Raw genomic sequence first — 23,005 nt, forward strand, 5'->3', positions numbered from 1 at the left:
GGGTCTGGGGACACCCCAGGGTTTTGGGTCCCCCTGAGGTTCTGGGCCACCTCGGGGTGTTGGGGTCCTCGTGAGGGTCTGGGGCACCCCAGGGTTTTTAGGTCCCCCGGAGGGTCCGGGGCAGGGTGTCGGGGTCCCCCTGAGGGTCTGGGGCAGCCCAGGGTGTCGGGATCCCCCGGGAGTCGGGAGCACCCCAGGGTGCTGGGTCCCTCTGAGAGTCTGGGGGCACCCCAGGGTGCTGGGGTCCTCTGGGGTCTGGGGGCACCCCAGGGTGCTGGGGTCCATCTGAGGGTCTGGGGCACCCCAGGGTGTCGGGTCCCTCCGGGGTCTGGGGGCACTCTAGGGTGTTGGGGTCCCTCTGGGTGTGTGCGAGCACCCCAGGGAGCTGGTGTCCTCCTGGGGCACCCCAAGGTGTTGGGGTCTGTCTGGGGGCACCCCAGGGTGTTGATGTCCTCCCGGGGCACCCCAGGGAGTTGGGTTCCCTCTGGGGGTCTGGGGCACCCCAGGTCCGGGACCCACTCAGGCTGTTGGGGTCGGCCCCGGAGCTGTGGGGCCACCCCGGGGGTGTGGGGCCACCCCATGGTATGGGCCATCTTGGGGGTCCGGGGACACCCTTGGACATCTGGGGCCACCGCATGGCTCTGGACCACCCGAGGGGGTCTGGGGCCACCCTGGGACGTGGGGACACCCCGGGATCTAGGAACATCTCAGGGTGCGGGGGTCACCCCAGGGTCCTGGGGCCACCATCGGGCACCCGGGGCCACCCTGGAGGTCTGGGGCCACCGCAGGGGCTGGGGTCACCCCAGAGTGTGGGGTCACCCTGGGGGTCTGGGGCTGCCGTGGGGTTTTGGGGCCACCCCAAAGTGCGGGGTCACCCCGGGGCCCCCTCAGGGGGCTGGAGACACTGGGGGGGCTGGGCTTCCCCGGGGGTCTGGGTCACCCCAGGGACGGGGCCCCCCCAGCAGTGCCGCCCCTGAAGCCCCCAGCACCGCGGGGGGCACCCGGCAGCGCCGGGATCCCCCAGGTCATTGGAGGAGGGGAAGGGGATCCCTTCTGCTCTGATTGGCTGTCCGGGACAGGGGAGGGCTGCGCTCTGATTGGCTGCAGCCAGCAGCCAGCAGGATTCCCTGTGTTCTGATTGGCTGCCACCAGAAAGACATCCTTGAGCTCTGATTGGTGGCAGCCCTCAGCCAGCAGGATTCTCTATGTTCCAATTGGCCAAGGCCAAACAAAAGGGATTCCCTGCGCTCTGATTGGCTGGGGTCAAACAAAGGGGATTCCCTGCACTCTGATTGGCTATGACCAAAAAAAAAAAAAAAGGGCGGGGGGGGCGCCCTGCACTCTGATTGGCTGGGACCCAAAAAGGGATTCCCTGCGCTCTGATTGGCTGGGACCCAAAAAGGGATTCCCTGCGCTCTGATTGGCCGGGGACGGACCAAGGCTTCCCCGCGCCCCGGTTGGCTCCCGCAGGCCGGCAGGAGGGCGGGCACGCGCGGCAGGGCGGCGGCCAGGCGGGCGCAGCGCGGCTCCTCCAACGTCTTCTCCATGTTCGAGCAGTCACAGATCCAGGAGTTCAAGGAGGTAGCGGGTGGGGGTCCGGGGGCAGGGGGTCCCAGGGTGGGGGTCCCGAGAGGGGGTCCCAGGGTGGGGGGTCCCAGGGCAGGGGTTCCCAGGACAGGGGGTCCCGGGGCGGGGCGAGGCAGGGTGCAGGGTCCCGGGGGCAGGGGGTCCCAGGGTGGGGGGTCCCAGGGCAGGGGTTCCCAGGACAGGGGGTCCCGGGGCGGGGGGAGGCAGGGTGCAGGGTCCCGGGGGCAGGGGGTCCCAGGACAGGGGGTCCCGGGGCGGGGGGTCCCAGGGCTCAGCCCCCCGCCCCCTGCCCGCTCCGCTCCAGGCCTTCAGCTGCATCGACCAGAACCGGGACGGGATCATCACCAAGGCGGACCTGAAGGAGACCTACTCGCAGCTGGGTCAGCGGTGCCGTGTGGGGACGGGATGGGGATGGGGACGGCTGTGGCGCCGAGCTGGGGTGGGGACGGTGATGGTGGCAGGGGCCAGTGACAGTGCCAAGTGTGGGACAGCGATGGTGCCAAACTGGGGACAGTGACAGTGCCGAGCTGGGGACAGCGGTGATGCCGATTGCAGGGACAGCGACGGCGCCAAGCCCATGGCAGTGACAGTGCCGGCGACGGTGCCAAGTGGGTGACAGTGACAGTGCCAAGCGTGTGGACAGATGTGGTGCCAGGCATGGGGAAGTGACAGTGCCAAGTGCGGGGACAGCGACGGTGCGAAGCCCGGGGCAGCGACAGCCGGGGCCACCCGGGTGTGCGGAGGGAACCACTCGCTGCCTCTCCCGAGGGACACGTCCCAGCGCTCCAGCTGGCTTCTCCGGTGGCACCTCTCCCCTCCCCGGGCCAGGCTGTCCCCTGTCCCCGGTGCCACGTGGCCCTGTCACCGTGTGTGTCCCCCCCCAGGGAAGACGAACGTGAGCGACGAGGAGCTGGAGGAGATGCTGAAGGAGGGGAAGGGGCCCATTAACTTCACCGTCTTCCTGACGCTCTTTGGGGAGAAGCTGAACGGTGAGTGGCCCCGGGTGTCCCCCGACATCCCCTGACACCCCCGACACCCGCAGGGGTTGGCCCCGAACCCCACCAGCACCTTCCCCCCCAGGCACCGACCCCGAGGAGTCCATCCTCAACGCCTTCAAGCTCTTCGACCCCGCCGGCACCGGCACCGTGAACAAGGACGAGTGAGCGGGGGGCAGCAGGGACCCCTCGGGGCACCCGGCCGGATCCTGCGTCCCCCGGGATGGGGACAGGAGCCAGCGCCAGGCTCAGCTGTTCCCTCTTCCCACAGGTTTAAGCAGCTCCTCCTGACCCAGGCGGATAAGTTCTCCCCAGAGGAGGTGAGGTGGCTTCCTTGGCCATCACCGTCACCGTCATTGTCACCATCGCCGTCACAGTCCCCTGCGCTGGCCCCTGCCCACCCTGTCCCCTCACAGTGTCCCTGCATGAGGGGGGACACCAGGACCCTCGGGGGAAGCGGGTGCCCAGGACGCCTGGCTCTGCCTGCCCAGGGGGAGACGCGGGGAGGGGGACGCAGCCCCCAGCCCCAGATCCCCGTGTGTCCCCCAAAGATCCTGTCCCCAAGGTTCCCGTGTGCCCAGCCCCATACGGCCCCATCCCTGAGATCCCATGTGCCCCGCTGGCACCCTGTCCCCAAGATTGCCATGCGTCCCCCATAGACCTCGTCCCCAGGGTCCCCATGTGTCCCACTGGGACCCTGTCCCCAGGATTGCCACGTGTCCCCCGCGATCCCCGACTCCAAGATCCCCATGGGCCCCCCACAGACCCCGTCCCCACAGCCCCCGTCCCCGCGATCCCCACGTGGCACCCCGCAGGGACCCAGCCCAGCCCCCCGGGCGCGTGTCCCCACGCAGGTGGAGCAGATGTTTGCGGTGACGCCCATCGACGCCTCGGGGAACATCGACTACAAGTCCCTGTGCTACATCATCACCCATGGGGACGAGAAGGAGGACTGAGGGGACAGCGGGTCCCCCGCCCCCCGCTCCGGCCAATAAACCCCCACACGAGGGGATCTTGTCCGTCCGTCTGTCCGCAGCGGCCCCGGGGAGGGAGGTGGCTCCGTTCAGCCTGGGCTTTGCACCCCCGCATGGCTCCCGGTGTCCCCATGGAGCTGGCATGGCCCCAGCACAAGGGACACAGCCCCCCCCCCCCCCCCCCAGGATGGGCTCCCAGGGACCCCCGGCACGGGGGACGGCAGGGCCACCATCCCCAGGAGACGCGGTGGCCTGAAGCCAGATGCTTTATTGCGTGGGGAGGGGGATCCGGGGGCCGGGGTGGCAGATGGGGCTGGGAGGGGGTTCGGGGTTCGGGGGGTGGCACTCGGGGCCGGCTGTGGGGCTGAGCCCTGCGGACACAAGGAAGGAGCGGTGAGTCGGCGGCCACCGTCACCCCGTCACCCCCAGCGCAGGTGCCAGTGAAAGCGGCTCCTCCAACCTTCCCCCCCTCTCCAGGATGCATTTTGGGGTCCCCACCCCACGGGGGTGCAGGCAGGTTCCCTCCTGGAGGCACAGGACCCCCAGGCGCCCTCCCACCCCCTGGGCAGCTGTGGGGTGCGGGGTGCAGGATATGGGGTGCGGGTGTGGGATACGGGGTGCGGGATGGAGGATGTGGGGTGCACGGGGCAGGATGGGGGGTGCTGGATGCCAGACGCAGGACGGGGGCCATGGGGTGCAGTGTGGGATGCAGGATCAGGACGCGGGGTGCAGGACGCGCAGGACGTGGGGTGCAGGACGCGGGGTGCAGGACGCGGGGTGCAGGGCGTGCAGGATGTAAGGTGCAGGACGCGGGGTGCAGGACGCAGGGTGCAGGGCGCGCAAAATGTAAGGTGCAGGACGCGGGGTGCAGGACGCGCAGGATGTAAGGAGCAGGACGCGGGGTGCAGGGCGCAGGGTGCAGGACGCGCAGGATGTAAGGAGCAGGACATGGGGTGCAGGAGCGGGGTGCAGGACGCGCAGGATGTAAGGTGCAGGACGCGGGGTGCAGGACGCGCAGGATGTAAGGAGCAGGACGCGGGGTGCAGGATGCGCAGGACGCGGGGTGCAGGACGCAGGGTGCAGGACGCGCAGGATGTAAGGTGCAGGACGCGGGGTGCAGGACGCAGGGTGCAGGGCGCGCAGGATGTAAGGAGCAGGACGTGGGGTGCAGGACGCAGGGTGCAGGGCGCAGGGTGCAGGACGCGCAGGATGTAAGGTGCAGGACGCGGGGTGCAGGACGCAGGGTGCAGGGCGCAGGGTGCAGGGCGTGCAGGATGTAAGGTGCAGGACGCGGGGTGCAGGAGCGGGGGCGGGTGCTGACCGGGCTCAGGCCTTGCAGAAGCCGATGGCGGCGCAGGTGTCCTGGGCCCGGTCGCCGTTCTGCAGGGACTCGCTGATCTGCTCCCGGAACTTCTTCACCAGCACCTTGCAGGCGCGGCCCAGGCGTCTCCCCAGCGCCCGGCAGCCCTTGCCCAGCGCCGCCTCAACCGCTTCCTGCCGCAACCGCCCCGGCAGCGTCAGCGGGGCCGCGTGTGGGGCGCCGGCCCCCCGTCCCGCTGCCCCGAGCCCCCCAGCCGCCCCCTCACCTCGTCGGGGTCGTCGCCCGCCATCGCCTTGATCTGCTCCAGGATTTTGATGCACAGCTTGCACTTCTTCCCCTTGCCCGGTGCCGCCACGTCCCCTTCGGCCGCGTCCCCTTCGGCCGCGTCCCCTTCGGCCACGTCCTGCTGTGGGACGACGATGCGGACCCTCAGAGCCGGGCCGGGTCCCCCCGGCGCGGCCCCGATGCAGGCGGGGGGCTGCCCCACGGCGGGGGCGGAGGCCGTGGGGCAGCGGGGCCGGTGCTCACCAGGGCCAGGCTGTCCCAGAGGTCGCGGCAGTACTGCTCCCTGCGGCACTGGGCGGCCGTGGCCGCGTCCTGGCACCAGGACGCGGGGCCACCCTGGCAGGGGTCGGCGACCACGGCCTGCGCCGCTGCACGGGGACGGGGACGGTGAGCACGGCCGCGGCAGCGCGCGCCTGTCACCGAGGTCCCTGCGCGCCCCGGGGTGCCCGGACCCCGTCCCCACGCAGACGCCGTCCCTGCCATCCCTCCTGCCTGTCCCCGCGTCCTCCTGCCCCCACCACCCCCAGGTGCCCATGCAGACCCCGTCCCCGCCATTCCCCGGTTGTCACACAGACCTCGTCCCTGCCATCCCCACGTGCCTGTCCCCTCCCCGCCACCCCTGGGTCCCCATGTGGAACCTGCACCCGCCCGTCCTCAGGTCCCCACACCGAGCCCGTCCCCACCAGCCCCAGGTCCCCACGCGGACCCTGTCCCCATCGTCCCCAGGTCCCCACATAGACCTCGTCCCCGCTGTCCCCACGTGCCTGTCCCCACGAGGACCCTGTCCCCGCCATCCCAGGGTCCCCACGCACACCCCGTCCCCAGGTGCCGTCCCCAAGCGCACTGCCACCCACCCCGCTGTCCCCCTCGTCCATCCCCACGTGTCCCCCCCATCCCCTCGCCGCCCCCTCCCCGCCCCCTCCTCCTGCGGGACGTGGGGCAGGAGGGACCCCCGTTACCTCCCACCGCCACCAGCACCAAGAGGAAGGCGGCAGCCATGGTGAGCCCACTCGAGAGGGTGACGGCGGGTGAGGGCGGGTGACGGCGGGTGAGAGCCGGCCGTCCCACCCTGACAGCTTTTATAGCCCAGCGAGCGGGCTGCGGGGACGGCCGCGTCACTCAGCGCCACCGAAACCCAAAAAGCCCTTAAAATGGAGCCGCGCCGGCTCGCAAACCCCTTCCTCCCTCGCGCCTCCGCCCCCGCGGCAGGAAGGGGGCGTGGGGGCCCCCCCGAGCCCTGGGGCTCCCCAGAAGCCCCCCGAGCCCCCGCGAGCCCCAGCCGAGGGAGCGGGGGTGCTGCCGCCGGCCCCAGACCCTCAGCCCGCCTGGGGCCTTGCAGAGGCCCCGCCAGCCCCCCGGCCGTGGGGTGGGAGGTGGGTGTGGGGCCGGACCCTCGTGGGGTCCTGGGGGTCCGTCCCGGTGTCCCCTCCCGGGCTCTGTGGGGTCCCAGGGCTGGGGCCCAGTGTCCCCCCGGGCTCGGTCCCGGTGTCCCCTGTCCCCCCATGAGCTCCATGAGGTCTCAGGGCTCCGTCTCGGCGACTCCCCGGGGTCGGTCCCGGTGCCCCCTGTCCCCACCCTGGGCTCCGGGGGGTCCGGGGGGCTGGTCCCGGTGTCCCCTGTGCCCCCACGAGCTCCGTGGGGCCCTGGGGCTCCGTCCCGGTGTCCCCCCCGACCCCTCCCGGGCTCCCTGAGGTCTCAGGGGTCGGCCCCAGTGTCCCCTGTCCCTCCACGAGCAATGGGGGGTCCCGGGGGCCCGTCCCGGTGTCCCCCCGGGGGCCGGTCCCGGTGTCCCCGTCCCCTCCCGGGCTCCGCAGGGTCCCGGGGCTCGGTCCCGCTGCCCGCCCCAGGGCTCGGTCCCGGTGTCCCCGTCCCCTCCCGGGCTCCCTGGGGTCCCGCTGGGTCCCGGACCCCCCCGTCCCCTCACGCTCCGTGTCCGCCCTCTGCCCCGCCCCCCGTTTCCACGGTAACGGCCTCGCGCCGCCGCCGCCACCAGCGGTTGCCACGGCGACCCGCCGCTTTGACGTCACTTCCGCCCCGCGGCCACGCGACTTCCGGGCTTTGCGGCGTTCGCGCCTTTTTCCCCCCCTCCTCCCCATGGCGGGGCTGTGGTGCCGGGCTGGCGGCCCCCGCCACCTCTGACCTCTGACCTCTGACCCCGTACGTCACCTGCGGCCTGGGGGCCCGGAGGGGCTGAGAAGTGGGGGGGAGGGCTGGGGCTGCCCCGCGCCGGGGCCCCTCCTGCTTGGGGGGTCCCTGGTCCCTGGGGGGGTGTCTGGGGTCTCTGGGGCTCCCTGGTTGGGGAGGGGGGAGGGAGGTCCTGGTGCCCCGGGGGACACGGGGGTCCCTATAGGGCCCTGCTGCCTGGAGGGGGTCTGGGGGGTGTTTTTGGGTGTGTGTGGTGTCCGGGGGGGTCCTGGTGCCAGGAGGTGTTTGGGGGGTCTCTGTGCCAGGGGTGTGTTTAAGGGGTGTCCTGGGGGGGCCCTGGTGCCAGGGGGCTGTGCAGGGCTCTCGGTGCCAGGGCGCATTTGCGGGGAGTCCCGGGGTGGTCCGGTGGCCAGGGTGTATTTTGGGGGGGCTTCAGGTGTCCTGCTGCCGGGCTGTGATTTGGAGGGGGGGGGGTCCTGGGGTTTTCCTGGCACCAGGATGAGTTTGGGGGTGCCCTGGTGTTGGAGGGGGTGCGGTGTTCAGGGGGGTTGGACCCAGGCCTGGTTTGTGTTTTGGGGGGCGAGGGGGTCAGGCTGGGGGTGGAGGCTGCTTCTAGGGAGGGATTCACGGCGTCTCGGGGTGACGGCGACGGCCGGGGTGTGCCGGGCTTGGGGCTGTGCCGCCTGCATTCGCCTTCATTTGCCAGGATCCTTAATTTTCCCCTTTGCTTTCCAGACCCTCCATTAAACCCCCCCCGCGTCCAGCCCTGCTGCTCCGGCCCGGCGCCCGCCATGTTTTCGGAGCAGGCGGCCCCCACGGCGCAGGGTTTGCTGGCCCCCCCCTCCACCGAGGCCTCCACCTTCGCCAGGGTGCCGGTGTCGGCGTACGCCGACTGCTCCCAGCCCTTCCGGCTGGGCGAGCGCAGCTTCAGCCGCCAGTACGCTCACATCTACGCCGCACGCCTCATCAAGATGCGGCCCATCTTGGAGGAGCGAGCGCAACAGAAGTGGGGTGAGTCGGTTTGGGGAATACCCCCCCCCCCCCCAATTTGGGGGAGGAAGGCAAAGCCCTGCAGCCGACACGGCGCCCGCTGGAAGCTCGTCGGTGATTTTTCGGCGGGTGGTGGCCGTCGGTTCCTAAGCTTACGCACACGTTAGGGGTCGAATAACCCAGAGGTGGTTTTTTGGGGATGGTTTCTCTGCCGGATGGTGTCCCAGCGTTTCTAAAATCACCTTTAAACATCAGCTGTGCGGAGAAAACCTTCTCGTTTTTGCTCACCAGGCCAGGTCAAAACTTCTGCTGGCTGTCGGGAGCACGAGCTAAGCGCAAGGTTTGCCGGGGCGAGGGGCTGGCGGGTGCCTCGGCCAGGAAGCGAGGTGTGGGGGGCGGGAGAGGCGCCGCTTGCACCGGGGGGGCCGTTTCCTTGCCCGGCGGGGCCGCGTTAGCGGTTAGCGGGTGGGATCCTCGTGCTAGAGAGTTTCCACCCGAAGGCGTAACGGCGGCACTGGATGAAGCAACCGCCTCGCCGCTGCCAGAGCGCAGTGGCTGAGCTTTCTGGCAGGCCTCGGCGTGGCGCGTGGCTCCCCAAGCGTGGTAAAAGCCTGTTATCGAATTTCGCCCTCTCGGGCCAGCTAAGCTTTCGGCTTTGCCCTTCTATGGAGGTTTTTGGGCCGGCCGCTTGTTTTTCTTTTTCTCCCTGGCCCCATGGGCTGCGCGGAGCCGAGGGGAAGCAAAGTCCACGCCAAGCTGTGCCGGTTCCACAGTGGATGTCGTTCCTTGGCCGGCCACCCTGTGCTGTAACACTGGATTTTGCCAAGGTTGATGGGAACCAGCGGCTTTGTAAAGCTCCACTTCCCGGAGTCATGTGATGGGACGAGATTTCTGGGGTTTGTCTCACAGCGAGAAGCGCCTGCAGGCAAAATCTGGAGAGAGCAGCCCCCCTCCCCCTAAACACACACATTTTGGGGGGTTAGAGCCAAGAATAAGAAACTAAAACTGGATTGTTTTTTCTGACTCCGAGTGTTTTCATTCCTGGCATTGATGAACCCATGTTTCCAGCTCCGCGGAGCCCCGGGTGCCTGTGATCGCAGCAGGGTGCTTTCCACCGGACAGGAGTCACGTTCAGCAGGCGCGTGATTAGCAAAGGGAGAGTCTGGGGGGAAAACGTCACCCCACCGCCCGCAGCCAGAAAGGATGGCCTGACAGAGGAGCCAGCACGGCAGCGGGCTTTGGCAGCGTTGCGCTGGGAGAGGAGCCCGGCAGCTCTCGCGGTGCCAGCGCAGCCCGGCAGCCAGTCCTCCTCCCTCCAGGGCTTGAGGCTCGGGATGGATGCGCTTCACGGGTTGATTTAAACAGGGGGAAATAAAAGCTCTATGGACACGTAAAGGATGGGGCTGAAGCATCTCTGGGTCCTTGTGGGTGAGGTGAGAAGTCTCGGGCTCAGCTTGTGGGGAGGGAGGTGCATTTTTTGCTCTCTGCAAATGCTCCCCAGCCACAAAGACAATGAAGCGCTGGGGCTGCAATGCTCTTTGCACCTCCTGAAGCACGCGTTGGTTCCCCCGGCCCAGATCCCCCTGTGGATCCCTGGCCCAGGGACCTGTTTGTGCCTTTCAGGCAGAGGAAACCCTGCTGCTCCCCTGTCTTCATGCCAGGATCTTCCCAAATGCCCGGCTGCGATAGGGATCCTGCCTTCCAGCAGGGATCCCGGGCGGAGGATCTGGCCCTGGCAGAGGCAGAGGTCAGACTTGGGGGTGGTGAATGATCTCTCCCGCCTGTCAAATCTGAGCAGGGTGTTTAGGTCGTCTCCTGGATGGGGAGCAGGGACACCAGCCCCTCATGCCCAGGGGCAAGAGCGCTGGCTCCATGCCCAGACCCGTGCACGCTCCCTTCCTGGGCAGAGCTGGAGCTGTGGCCCACCGGGAGCTCTGCACGCTGTCCTGGGCGGTGGCTGGGAGCTGCGGGTCCCCCAGACCCTGGCATGACCCAGCTTTCCTCCGCCTCAACGCAGAGGAAATGCCTGCAGGCAGTGCTGGCTCTCCGGTACGCTCAGTTCGCCCCATCTGGCCTACACATGTGAATTCGGCTCCGTGCCTCAAGGAAAAGCGAGATGCTTTGCAACATTCCCCCACCGCCTCTTGCTGGCCTCGCTGTTCAGGCCCTTTCAGCTGGTGCCGGCCAGCCTTGAGCCTTGCCTGCCCTCACGGCTGTCCCCGAGGCCGGCTGAGCCCCGTTTCTCTCCGCAGGCAATGGCGTGGCACTGAGGAAGCTCTGCGAGCTGCGGGTGGGCGAGAAGTCCTGCGTGGTGGGGACGCTCTTCAAGGCGATGCAGCTGCAGCCCTCCATCCTGCAGGAGATCAGTGAGGAGGTAACGGCGGGGACGTTCCCTCCCATGGGCCCCCCCCCCGCATGGCTCTGGGGGACGCGCCAACACACATCGGGACCTCGGCTGGCTTCCCATCGCTTCCCTCGTGCTCGCCGTGGCCTAGCGAGTGGGAACTGCCAGGGCTTTGACCCAGGGAGCCGGCGTATAGTCTTCTCTGTGCCTACTCCGTCCCTAGACGTTGCCACTCTTGGTGTCACCCCTTTCTGCCAGCGTGCATCGCGTGAGCACCCGCTTGCTGTCGCTTTTCCTGCCCTCGGAGGGTTTGGATCCAGCAGGGTTGGCAGAGCAAACCTCCTCTCCCTGCTGCAGGGGAGGAGGATGAGGGGGGCGTCCGGGGAAGCTCCGCCATCCCCACGCTGTGCTGGGGGCCCGTCTGCTCCCAGCCGGCTTCGGGGGGAACGCGTTAAGTTTGAAGCCTGCTCGTCACGGCATGAGGTTAGCACCGTGCCTGCCGGGCAGGGTTCAAAGGGAGTGGAGCGCTTGCCCGGGCGGTGATTGCAAACACGTTTCCCGAGGCGAGCCAGAGCGCCGTCTCCCGCCGCCTGGCTGAGCCGCTTCCTCCTTGGCTGGGGAGCCGCGCTCGTGTTTGCTTCGCCGGGGCGCTGCGGGGAAGCGTTAAGCAAAACCAGCTCAGCCGGGTGGTGTGCAGCTGGCGAGCAGCACCGAGAGCTGCCGGGGCCTCCAAAATGCCGCCTTGAAAGCAGCAGCAGGGGTGTTGGCCGGGCCGGCGGTGGCGGGCTGCGCCGGCGGCTCTCGTGAGTCACGCGCCCACGCTCTGGTTTCCACAAGCGGGGTTTGGCTGGGGGGGAAGGGCCCTTTGGGGCAGCCCGGCCTCGCTGAGGCCGTCACAGCCTGCCCTGTCCCCCCGCAGCACAACCTGGTGCCTCAGCCGCCCCTGCCCAAGTACGTCCACCCCTCTGACGAGCTGATCCTGGAGGATGAGCTGCAGCGGATCAAGCTGGAAGGAGCCATTGAGGTGCAGAGGCTGGTGACAGGTAAGGGACGATGGCTTCTCAGTGCGAGCCACCTCACGGGCACTGGCCAGGGGCTGACCGCCTGCTCTCTGCCATAGGAACCATCTTGGCCGTGTACGGCTCCGAGCAGGACAATGGCAAGTTCCTGGTGGAGGATCACTGCTTCGCCAACCTGCCCCGGCCGCTGCCCTGGAAAGGCCCCACCTCGGACCGGTGAGTCTCCGCAGTGACAGGAACGGGGCTGGCACCGCGTCCCCCGCCGTACCCCCGAGCCCTGGGGACCATTTCTCCCAAGTGCCCATCAGAGTAGGTGCCTCGTGCCAAGAGAGATCGCAGACAGGGGCTCGCGTCCCCCACGCCTGGCTCTCTGAGGCCCCTTGGTGCGGGCAGCCCTGGCATCGCCACGCAGGCAGGGATTGGCGCAGGCAGGGAGCGTGGCGTGCTGCCCGAGCATCTCCGCCTAGGTTCGTCCTGCTGGTGTCGGGGCTGGGGCTGGGCAGCGGGAGCGGCGAGTCCCTGCTGAGCATGCAGCTGCTGGTGGACGTGGTGACGGGGCAGCTGGGCGCCGAGGGCGAGCAGAGCTGCGCCGCGCAGATCTCCCGTGTCATTCTGGCGGGGAACCTGCTGAGCCAGAACACGCAGAGCCGGGACACCATCAACAAGGTACGGCGGGGAAGGGGTCCTCAGCCTCGACCGTGCTCTCCGCAGCCCAGGCTGGCACGGGGAGTCCCGTGGAGGTGGGGAAGGAGGAATCGGAGAGGGCACGGGGTTGTTCCCTCACTGTCTCCCCACTGACCCAGGCCAAGTACTTGACCAAGAAGACCCAGGCTGCGAGCGTGGAGGCCGTGAAGATGCTGGATGAGATCCTGCTGCAGCTTTGCGTAAGTGCTCGGAGCAGGATAGGGTTGGCCGGGGACTTGGCTACCTTCTGGGGGAGGGAGCCTGGCTCCCAAGCCAGGGGAGCAACGCTCTGCCAGCAGCCCGGGGGTGCGGGGTGGCAAACACCCCTTCCCTGGCCCCCAGCTTCCCTTTGAGCACCGCATAAGGTGCCGTACGGGGATGCAGCAAGAAGGGGAGGCAGCGCACAGCCCAGCTTCAGATCCCTCTCCCAGCATCCGGTCTCTGCGGTAAAGCCAAGCAGGGCTTCCTGCGGGGAAGTGGTGGGAGCCAAATCGGGGAGCGAGGCAGAGGCGGCAGCAAGCTCCAGCCGGGGCTTTGCTCTGCGCCCCTTTGAAGGAGGGTGGTTTGGCCGTCCCCGGTAATCCCCGCTCTGCCCGCAGACCTCCGTGCCTGTGGACGTGATGCCCGGTGAGTTTGACCCCACCAACTATACGCTGCCCCAGCAGCCGCTGCATCACTGCATGCTGCCCCTCGCCAGCGCCTACTCCACGCTCCAGCTGGTCACCAACCCCTACCAGGCCGACGTGGACGGCATCCGGTAAAAAAGCCTGGTGTGCCACCAGCTCTGTGACAGCTGCTGGCGGCGTGGGATCGTGGGGCAAGTCGCGGCAAGTACAGCCATCCGAATCTCTCCTTCCTTCCCCCAAAATGTTGTAGGTTTTTGGGGACGTCAGGGCAAAACGTCAGTGACATCTTCAAATACAGCAGCATGGATGACTACCTGGAGATCCTGGAGTGGACGCTGCTGGCGGGACACATCAGCCCCACAGCCCCGGACACCCTGGGTAAGGCCAGAGCTGGGTGGCTGCCGAGGCTGGGGGGGCGTTTGCCCTCCGAAGGGGTGCAGGCGCAGGTTCCCCTCCTAATTTCCATCCCTCCCAGGCTGCTACCCCTTTTACAAATCGGACCCTTTCATCCTCACCGAGTGCCCTCACGTCTACTTCTGCGGCAACGCTCCCCGCTTCCAGTCCAAGCTGCTCAAAGGTGAGTCCCGCAGCTTGCAGGACCCTCCCCGATCCTCGCTCGGGGCTGGGACCCCGCGCCAGGGTGCCGACCGAGGGCTCATCCGCCTGACGCCTGCCTGTCTTTGCAGGGGAGGACGGGCAGCAGGTCCTGCTGGTGACGGTGCCTGCCTTCAGCACCACGCAGACCGCCTGCCTTGTCAACCTGCGCAACCTCAGCTGCCAGCCCATCAGTTTCTCCGGCTTTGGGGCCGAGGACGATGACGGGGACATGGAGGTCGGGCACTGAGTGAGCAGGCAGGGCACGGACTCGATAAACCCCTGGCCCCTTGGAGGGTCCCGGTGCCCACCGCTTTTGTGTCCTCTCCGTCTGCCCTCCGGAGAGGACTGGCACGGAGCTGTCGGGGGCACGGGAGAGAAGAGATGCTCGTACCAATATAACTTGATTTATTTGTGTAACAAAAACCTGTGCGGAGGGGACAGGGGCTGCACCTGCCTCCGTGCGGGCCCTGCCCTGGAGAGCGGGACCACCCCTGCCAACCCCACTGTGCCGGGAGGTGGGGATGGGGCGAGGGCTGGGTCCCGCTTCACCCCTTCCCTTGCCGGGCAAGGGCTGGCACTGCCCAGCCCCGAGGGACGGGGCAGCACGTCCTTCCCTGCCTGGCTCTGGAGCCCGGCAAGGGGGACGCTCCGCAGCTGCCCAGCCTTCGGGGCGAGCATCGGCATGGCGTGCCCTGCAGTCCTAGGAAGCAGCGCGGGTGAGGAGCTGGAGCCCACCCGGGGCAGGCTACCCAGAGCGGGCTGCCCAGGGCTCCAGGAAGACTTTAGAAGCAGATGCCGGAGCCCGCGGCAGGCGAAACCAAACTGGCCGTGAGCATCCAGCCTTGGCTCGAGGCAGGAGCGAGGGGACAAGCGTCTCCTAGTCACCAAAGTTCACGGTGTAGGTCTCGGCCGTGGTGAAGGGCTGCGCCGTCCCCGTGCCCAGCTCCCAGGCCTCCGTCTCCGTCACCAGCTCAGTCACCACCTCCGTTTCGGTCTCCGTCTCCCAGGTGCTGGCTGTGGGTGGCTCTTGGCTCCAGGGCATGTAGGCAGTGCTGCTGAAGGGGAAGGGCAAGGCCGTGGTGGGCGGCGGGGCCGTGGGGCTGCTGGCGGCCGTGGTGGCATTGAGGCGCCGCAGCCTCATCTGCTGCCGGAGCCGCATGCGTTGCCGGAGGCGCATACGCAGGCGCATGCGTTCACGGGGCGTCATGGGGCGGCCGGGCACGATGCGGCGGATGGGCCGGTTCCCGTTCATGGCCATGATCTCCCGGATGCGTTTCCAGTTGGAGCGCGACAGGACGAAGTTGCACTGGGTGGCTCCGATGTCGTAGAAGACGCTGCAGGTCTTGACGCTGGGGTTGTAGCCCTCGGCCCGAGCTGAGACGCGGTACTCACCCGGGTTCAGGATGCGCCAGTAGTCCCCGCCGCTGGCTGCGGACAGCGAGGGGAGGCCGTGGGGTGTGAAGGAGGCGGCACGGTGCTGCTGGCACCCTGCCTGGCACCCTACCCTGTGCCCTACCTGTCTTGATGTTGTGGTTGATGCCCCCTACGACGATGGTGGCGTTGGCGATGGGTTCTCCCTGCTGGTCTGTCACCAAGCCCTTGATGCCCCGATGGACCTACGGGAGGACAGGGGCCGAGAGGAGCCGTGTGGGGCAGGCAGGGCAGCTGCCGGCTCCCTGCCCGGCGCGTCCCAGCACCTACCTGCTCCATGAAGGTGAGCAGCGACTCCTTGTTGTTCTCCCACTCCTGCTGCAGCTCGCTCTCATGGGGGAACTTGTCGCAGCCCAGGTAGATGGAGAGCTCCAGGCAGTTGGTGTGCAGGTAGCTGAAGTCATTCATGGCTGTAAGACAAACAACCAAGTGCCCACCCAGCCGCTCGCTCACACCTTCAGGTGGAGGGAGCATGGGGCAGGCAGGCCAACACCATATGGCGTGGCACCCACTTACTGCCAGCCCGGGGGTGCCACTTGGCCCCCTGCACGATGCCCATGGCGTTGGTCATGTCCTGCGTGTGGCAGCCCCCACGGAAGGTCTCGGTCATGGTGAGGTGGGCCGAGGCGTAGGAGATGGCGAGCCAGCGGAAGATGGCGTGGTCAGGCGTCTCCTGCAGTTCGGGGTTGTCATCCTCGTAGTCGTCCGGTGGGCGAAGGGCAGTCGCCGGTGTCTCGCTGACGGGCCGGGCCGTGTCGAAGGGGTAGGACACCAGCTTCTCCCCACCCTGAAGGTTGCCTCCCAGCACGAAGGGGTTCTTGTCCATCCACGCCATGATGGCCCGCGTCTCCACCGCCACCTGCCAAGGTGGGCACGGCGGTGTGTGACGCCACCCCCCATCACCGCCCCGCCGCCGTGCCCCGTGCCGTGGCTCACCGCGGCATCCTCAGCCAGGTAGTGCTCTGGGATGGGGATGTGGTGGTTGGGGAACTTGTGGGGCACCAGCTTCCTCTCCTCAGCCGCCCACAGCGCCGAAGCCAAGTCGGGGAAGTTCTCGAAGAGGTCGTAGCCCTCCTCTGTCCAGTGGCCCAGCGCCCAGTTGCCCAGCTCGGAGCCCTGCGGGCAGCCCAGGGCAGTGGTGAGCCCGGGGGCTGCGCCCCGCCGTCCCGTCCCACCACCCTGCCGTCCCCTGCCCTGCCCTGCCGTCCCCTTACCGCCTCGCGGGCCAGCTCGTAGCCGTCGGGGTTGAGGGAGGGCACGAGGTGGATGCGGGTTTCGGTCACCAGGCTCCGCACCCGGGGGTTGCCGTCCTGGTACTCCTTGCACAGGAACTGCATCAGCAGGAGCAGCAGCTCCCGGCCCAGCACTTCGTTCCCGTGCAGCCCCGCCGTGTACCTGAACTCGGGCTCGCCTGCGGGCAGGGTGCGGGCAGGGTCACTGTGGTACCTGCACCCCTGCCTGCACCGGGGACTGGGGCCGGGTCCTCCCACACCTTCCCTTCTCACCCGTCTCGTGCTCGCCCGGGTTGTCAGAGATCTCCATGGCGTAGATCTTCAGCCCCCGCGAGCTCTTGCCGATGTTGTAGATGCGGGTGATGGTGGGACACTCCTCGTTCACCAGCTTCATCAGCTGCGGGCGCAGGGGGGGCAGGCGATGGGGGGCAGGCGATGGGGGACCGAGCTCACCCCCCCAGGGGAGCCCACCCTCCTGAAGGAGCCCACCCCACGGAGGTGCTCACCTGCCTCATGTCCTTGTAGGTGTGGTGGCGGAAGTCCAGGTTGTCAGTGGAGGTCACCTCGTTCTGCTGGGCGTAGTAGCTGCTGACGGCTGCGGAGGGGACAGGGACGTGGCGGTGGGGGGCTGCCACCCCCCCCACACCCCCTCCCCAGCCCCTTTGGGGTGGCTCTTACTGGAGAGGGGGCAGCCCAGGACCTCGAGGCGCAGGCAGAGGCTGCCGTTCCACGTCTGGGGGTAGATGCGGATGTAACGGGCCACCATGGGCTCAGGGAACTCGGTCAGCACCGGCGTGTCCTTGTCCACGTTGCCATAAAACATCTGCCGAGGGGGGCGAGGTGTAGCCGGGGGGGCGGAGAGGGTCCCTATTGTCCCTGTCCACCCCCCCAAACAGCCAGTTTTGGGGTCCCGTACCATCTCCTCGTAGCCGTTGGTGTACATCACCCAGTTCTGGCTGTCGTTGCTGAAGCCCACGTAGAAGCTGGTGACAAAGTCCTCGCTGTGGGAGGAAGGGGACGGGTTGGGAAGGGGGGTCCCGAAGCTGCTCCCCCGCCCCGTGTCCCCAGATCCGTCCCCTCCAACTCGTCCCCAGCCCCGTACTGGATCTGGGAGTCGCGGCCCTGGGTGATGACGCCGGTGAACTTGGTGGTGCGGCGGGTGTCCACCTCGATCCAGTGCGCCCGGCTGTCGTCCTCGGCGCACCAAGCCCCGTCGAAGAAATCATCCTCGTTGATGCCCGCCTGGGGTGGGGACAGCGAGGGGGACGTGGGGGGGGGGGTCCGCCAGCGCAGGGGGTGGGCGCGGGGCGGGCGACCCTCACCTGCATGTTGAGGCGCCCGCGCTGGGCACCCAGCCCATGGCGCAGCATGGAGGAGGCCAGGATCTGGTCGTCCTCGATGCGGTGGGACTCCAGGCCGATGGGGGGACATCCTGGGGATGGGGGGCAGGGGGAAGGTGATGGGCATCCCCCCCAGCGGGGTGCCCGCTTCCCCCCTGGGAACGGGGACACTCACGTGTCTTCTCTTCTGGAGGGGCCCATTCATCCTCGTCCGGCTCCCACTTCTTCCCCCCTGGTTTTTTGGGTTTTCCTGGAAAAGAGGCGCATGAGGGGGGGCAGAGCCCGGGGGGCTGGGGGCGAGGGGACGGGGGGGCTGGCACCCACCTTTGCGGTCCCGGCCCTTCTCCTCCGCCCAGGGGTCCTCCTCCTCCTCCTTGCTGCTGCCGCCTTTCTTGGGCTTCCCTGGGGTGGGAGAGCGGCTGTTGGGGACCTGCCACCAGCCCCGAGGACATGCCACCCACCCTGGGGACGTGCCCCCCACCCCAGGGACATGCCACCCACCCTGGGGACGTGCCCCCCACCCCAGGGACATGCCACCCGCTCTGGGGACGTGCCACCCGCCCCAGGGACATGCCACCCACCCTGGGGACGTGCCCCCCACCCCAGGGACATGCCACCCACCCTGGGGACATGCCACCCACTCCGGGGATGTGCCACCCACCCCAGGGACATGCCACCCACCCTGGGGACGTGCCCCCCACCCCAGGGACATGCCACCCGCGCCGGCACCCAGCCCCTGCCCGTCTCTCACAGGGTTTGAGTTTCTCCTCGTCCGTCTCCATCTCGTCCTCTTTGTCCGGGTGTTTCCTGGGCTTCGGCGGGGGGGGCAGCCCGTACTCCACTGCAGGGTGCAAACGGGGAGGGGGGGCTGGGACACCCCTTCAGGGCCGGGGGGCAGGGGTGGGTGCCACCGGTCGGAGCCCAGCTGGGCACGGGGGGAGATGCCTATCCGTGGGGCTGGGCAGAGCCCCCCCGACATGGGGGGCCCTGGGGTGCCCCGGCCCCCCCCCCCGCTCATCACTCACGGTCATCGTAGTCGGGTCGCTCGAAGCCCTCCTCGTAGTCCCCTTCGGTCACCAGGACGGGCGGTGGGGGTGGCTGTGGAGGTGGCACCTCCGGCTTTGCTGGGGAGGGCGAAAGAGGCTGTGTTGGGGCTTGGGGGGGGAAGGGGGGTACCCCCATGCTTCTGTGGGATCCCTGTGCCCCTCTGGGGTCCCCATGCCCCTCTGGGGTCCCCATGTCCCCGCAGGACCCCTCTATATCCCCATGGGATCCCCGTGCCCCTCTGGGGTCGCCCGTACCCCTATGCAGTCCCTGTGCCTCCCTGCTGTCCCCATGCCCACCCCAGCTCTGGGCTGTCCCAAAGTGATGCTCCCTGGGTCCCTACGGCTGGGGACTGTCCCCCCCACCCCACCCCAAGCGGTGCCAGCCCCCCTGTCCCCCCACTTACGTGGCTCCTCGGGCTGGGGCCAGACTCTCTCGGGTCTCTTCCTGCTGGGGGGCTTGCGGGGTTTCTGCTGCCGCCGGATGTACTCGACTGGGGACAGAAAGAGGGGGTGGCACTGACTTTGGGGGTGCGAGGCGGGGGGGGCACCCCCTCCCTCCTTTCCTGCAGGCCGGGGGACCCCTGTGGTCCCCCACGCCCCGGCACCGTACAGTCCTCGTAGTCCTCCCGCTCCAGCTGCTCGTTGTAGTCCAGCGTTGGTGGCTCCGGCTCCTCAGGGACCTCTGCGGGGAGGGGGCACGTGGGGAAGGGGCGCAGGGGGTGGCCCTGGGGTGCAGGGGGTGGCCCCAGGGAGCAGGGAGGTGGCCCTAGGTTGCAGGGAGGTGGCACTGGGGTGCAAGGAAGTGGCACTTGGAAATAGGGAGGCGGCCCCAGGGTGCAGGGGGGTGACACTGGGGCACAAGGAGGTGGCCCCAGGGTACAGGGAGGTGGCACCAAGGTGCAAGGTGGCCCTGGGACTCAGGGAGGTGGCACCAGGGAGCAGGGAGGTGGCATTGGGGCACAGGGAGGTGGCCCTGGGGTGCGGTACTTGGGAGCAGGAAGGTGGCACTGGGGTGCAGGGAGGTGGCACTGGGGCACAAGGAGGTGGCCCCAGGGTACAGGGAGGTGGCCCCAGGGTGCAAGGAGGTGGCCCTGGGGTGCAAGGAGGTGGCCCTGGGGACAGGGCACTCACCAGGCTCGGGCTCAGGGCGCCAGTCCTCCCGGCCCAGCTCCCAGGGCTCGCTCGGCGGCTCCTCCAGCCCCCCTGGGGACAGGGACACAGAGCGAGGGGCTGGCGGTGCCCCGCAGCCCCCAGCCCAGCCCCCCCGGCAGCCCCACGCCGAAAAGAAAATCCCATCAGGGAGGAAGGCGGGGGGGGCGGGGAGGGTGACCCTGGTGGGGACCCCCACGGGGGACAAAGCCCATCCAGCCATGGGGTGCCACCAGGGAGCCAAGCAGGACACGGGTGATGCCGTGGTGTGCCAAGATCCCCACCCCAAGCCGGCCGGTGGCAAGATGGGGGCCTCCAAGACTCACCTCGGCCACCTCCATCCTCCTCCTCGTAGGGCGAAGGCTGCTCCGGGAATCGGGGTGTCCCCACGTCATCCTCACCCCGTGGGGGCTGTGGGGTGGCGGGGGGCTCCGGGGGGGTGGTCGGTGGCTCCGGTGGCTTCTTGCCGGAGGGTTTTTTGGTGGCCTTGGGTGGCTTCTCCTTGGGTGGCTTCTCCTTGGGCGGCTTCTCCTTGGGCTTTTTGGAGCCTTTTGGGGGTTTTTCGGAGCCTTTTGGAGGTTTTTCGGAGCCTTTTGGGGTCTTCTCCTTGGGCTTCTTGGGGGGCTTGTCCTTGTCCTTGTCCTTGTCCTTGCCCCTCTCCCTGTCCCTGTCCCTGTCCTTGTCCTTGTCCTTGTCCTTCTTGGAGCCCCGGGGTCTCTCCTTGGGCTTCTTGGTGGGTTTGGGAGGTTTTTCCTTCTTCCCCTTCTTGGGTTTCTCGGGCTCCGTCAGCCGCCCCGGGGAGCCTGGGGGGGGGGCAGCCGCCCCGCCGCGGGTGAGGGGCGGCCAGGGCCGGGCTGGGGGATCCCCACGTCCCCGTGCCCCCCGTCCCCCCAGCCCCGCCGCCCCCCGTCCCCCGGCTGTGCCCGGTACCGGGGCAGCCCCGACCCGTGGGTGCCGGTGCCGCTCGCTCACCGGTGCCGGTGCCCAGGTCGGTGCCGGTGCCCAGGTCGGTGCCGAAGCCCAGGTCGGTGCCGTCCCCGTCGCCGTCGCCGTCGCCGTCCCCGCGCTCCCCGGGGCCGAGGAAGCCCCGCAGGAACTCCTCGATCTCGGCGTCGGTGAGCGCGGGCGGCGCGGCGGGGCCCGGGGCGGCCCCGGGCGGCAGCAGCGGCAGCAGCGCGGCCGCCAGCAGGAGGCAGGAGCGGGGCGGCCCCGCCAGCCCCATCGCCGCGTCCGCCGCACCGGCCCCGGCCCCGGCCCCGGCCCCGGCCCCGGCCCCGGCCCCGCACGGCCCGGGCGGGCGGGCCGGGGGCGGGCGCAGGAGCCGGGGGCGGCACCGAGTTGCAGCGGCGCTGCGCGGGACCCGCTCGGCACCGGCACCGGGAGTGCACCGGGACTGGCACCGGCACTGCACGGCACCGGGACTGCCCGGGGACCCGCGCTGCACCGGCACCGGGACTGCCCGGGGCTGGCACTGCACCGCGACTGCACCGGCACTGCACGGGACTGGCACTGCGTGGGGAACCCGCGCTGGCAGGGGAGCAGGGCTGCACTGGCGCTGAATGGGATCCGGGTTGCAGGGGGGGACTGGCCCCGCCCGGGGCCAGCACCGCACCGGCACCGGCACCGGCACCGGCACCGGCACCGCGTGGGAGCTGGCACGGCCCTGGCTGGGAGCCAGCACCGGCCCCGTGCAACCGCGGCAGCGCTGCCCGGGCACCAACGCTGGCACCGTGTGCGGTGCCCGGGCCTGGCACCAACGCTGCACTGGAGCGGCCCTGGCACAGCGCACACCGCGCACCGCACCGCGCACCGTACACCGCACACCGCACACCGTACACCGTACACCGCACACCGTAAACCACGCACCGTACACCGCACACCGCACCGCGCACCGTACACCGCACACCGCACACCACGCACCGTACACCGCACACCGCACACCGCACACCGTACACCACGCACCGTACACCGCACACCGCACACCGTACACCATACACCGCACACCGTAAACCACGCACCGTACACTGCACACCGCACTGCGCACCGTACACCGCACACCGCACACCGTACACCGCACACCGCACTGCACACTGTACACCGCACACCGTACACCACGCACCGTACACCGCACACCGCACCGCACACCGTACACCGCACACCGTACACCGCACACCGCACACCGCACACCGCACACCGCACCACGCACCGTACACCGCACACCGTACACCGCACACCGTACACCGCACACCGCATGGCGCATGCGCACGCTGCGCCCCTTCGCACACCCGCTGCAGGCGTCGCGCACGGAGCCACGGTGCCCTGCACGCCGGCACCGCGTGCGCACGTGGCCCTGGGCACGCAGAGCTCACGTGCTGCGGCCTGGTACGGCCACGCAGAGGTGACGCGGCCGCACGCACACGCACACAAACTGCCGCGGCGCTGCAGCGTGGCACACGCACTGCGCGCACGGCGCTGCACACGCGCCGCGTACGTGAGGGCGTGTGCACGCACGCGCTGCACGCGAGACCCTGCACACGCGTGGGGACCGCCCAGGGGCTCCCCGCACACGGACTGCGCTGCACGTGACGAGGTCCCACGCACACGGGCCAGGCGCTGCACATGGGACGCAGCGCACACGCACTGCACACGCGGCACACACGCAGTGCACGCACACGCGTGACCCCCCGACCCCCTCCACCCACCCCGCTCCCGGGGAAGGGGGGGCAGGATGGGTGCGCGGCCCCGCCAGCCCCCCAGGGTGCCACCCGAAGCGCTAAGGGGGTGCGGTGGGTGCCCCCCACCCGCCCCGGCCCAACAGGCTCCCCGGGCCGCGCGGTGGCCGGTGGGGCCACGTGGCGGGCTCAGGCCGCCCACACTCGTCACACGCGTGGGCCCCCCCCCCCGCCATGAGTCACTTCCCAGCAATGCTGCGGCTGGGGCCTGCGGGGAGCTGGGGGCGGGGGGGGCCTGCCCTGCACCTCCCAGTGCCTCCCAGTGCAGCTCCCAGTGAGCTTCTGCTGCAGCCCCCCACCCCATGCAGCCCCCAGTAGTGCCCCCTCCCAGTGCAGCTCCCAGTACGGCCTCCCCCACCCTTTACAGCTCCAGCCCCCAGTACAGTGCCCTCCCCGTGCAGCCCCCTCCCAGTCCCCCCTACCCAGTACAGCCCTCCCTTCCCAGTAGAGCATCCCAGTACCACCCCCTCCCAGTACAACCTCCCCAGCACAGCTCCCAGAATGCCCC

At 69.2% G+C, this 23,005-nt stretch overlaps 4 protein-coding genes across 6 annotated transcripts; 2 read left to right on the forward strand and 2 right to left on the reverse strand.

The window, feature by feature from the left end:
- The first annotated feature begins 1,530 nt into the window (after positions 1-1,530).
- On the forward strand, positions 1,531-3,538 carry MYL7 (myosin light chain 7). Its single transcript, XM_072846089.1, has 6 exons — positions 1,531-1,581; positions 1,892-1,967; positions 2,472-2,576; positions 2,668-2,746; positions 2,854-2,902; positions 3,437-3,538. Exons 1-6 carry the CDS (start codon positions 1,546-1,548, stop codon positions 3,536-3,538), a joined length of 447 nt encoding a protein of 148 aa, XP_072702190.1. The 5' UTR covers positions 1,531-1,545.
- Positions 3,539-3,807: 269 nt separating this feature from the next.
- Positions 3,808-7,029, reverse strand: GNLY (granulysin). 2 transcript variants are annotated; one of them, XM_072846174.1, is made up of 5 exons: positions 6,122-7,029; positions 5,406-5,530; positions 5,143-5,280; positions 4,878-5,050; positions 3,808-3,927 (listed from the first exon to the last, which is right to left on the reverse strand). In XM_072846174.1, exons 1-4 carry the CDS (start codon positions 6,159-6,161, stop codon positions 4,883-4,885), a joined length of 471 nt encoding a protein of 156 aa, XP_072702275.1. In that variant the 5' UTR covers positions 6,162-7,029; the 3' UTR covers positions 3,808-3,927; positions 4,878-4,882. The 2 variants fall into 2 exon arrangements, with proteins under 2 accessions (XP_072702275.1, XP_072702274.1); XM_072846173.1 differs by having other exon boundaries at positions 5,143-5,283; positions 6,122-7,027.
- Positions 7,030-7,203: 174 nt separating this feature from the next.
- On the forward strand, positions 7,204-13,980 carry POLD2 (DNA polymerase delta 2, accessory subunit). Its single transcript, XM_072846249.1, has 11 exons — positions 7,204-7,319; positions 8,043-8,318; positions 10,550-10,671; positions 11,561-11,684; positions 11,762-11,876; positions 12,128-12,326; positions 12,464-12,544; positions 12,944-13,101; positions 13,221-13,348; positions 13,446-13,547; positions 13,657-13,980. Exons 2-11 carry the CDS (start codon positions 8,099-8,101, stop codon positions 13,812-13,814), a joined length of 1,407 nt encoding a protein of 468 aa, XP_072702350.1. The 5' UTR covers positions 7,204-7,319; positions 8,043-8,098; the 3' UTR covers positions 13,815-13,980.
- Positions 13,952-21,038, reverse strand: AEBP1 (AE binding protein 1). Of its 2 annotated transcripts, XM_072846241.1 has the most exons (21): positions 20,738-21,038; positions 20,092-20,568; positions 19,748-19,819; positions 19,227-19,298; positions 19,021-19,107; positions 18,596-18,694; positions 18,322-18,411; positions 17,895-17,972; positions 17,746-17,820; positions 17,553-17,662; positions 17,333-17,472; positions 17,147-17,231; positions 16,909-17,053; positions 16,737-16,825; positions 16,504-16,627; positions 16,213-16,409; positions 15,935-16,114; positions 15,515-15,857; positions 15,269-15,408; positions 15,084-15,183; positions 13,952-14,995 (listed from the first exon to the last, which is right to left on the reverse strand). In XM_072846241.1, exons 1-21 carry the CDS (start codon positions 20,985-20,987, stop codon positions 14,445-14,447), a joined length of 3,504 nt encoding a protein of 1,167 aa, XP_072702342.1. In that variant the 5' UTR covers positions 20,988-21,038; the 3' UTR covers positions 13,952-14,444. The 2 variants fall into 2 exon arrangements, with proteins under 2 accessions (XP_072702342.1, XP_072702343.1); XM_072846242.1 differs by lacking the exon at positions 19,748-19,819.
- Between the last annotated feature and the right edge of the window lie 1,967 nt (positions 21,039-23,005).

The sequence above is a fragment of the Ciconia boyciana genome, chromosome 25, assembly GCF_034638445.1.
Source record: "Ciconia boyciana chromosome 25, ASM3463844v1, whole genome shotgun sequence".
NCBI lineage: Eukaryota > Metazoa > Chordata > Aves > Ciconiiformes > Ciconiidae > Ciconia > Ciconia boyciana.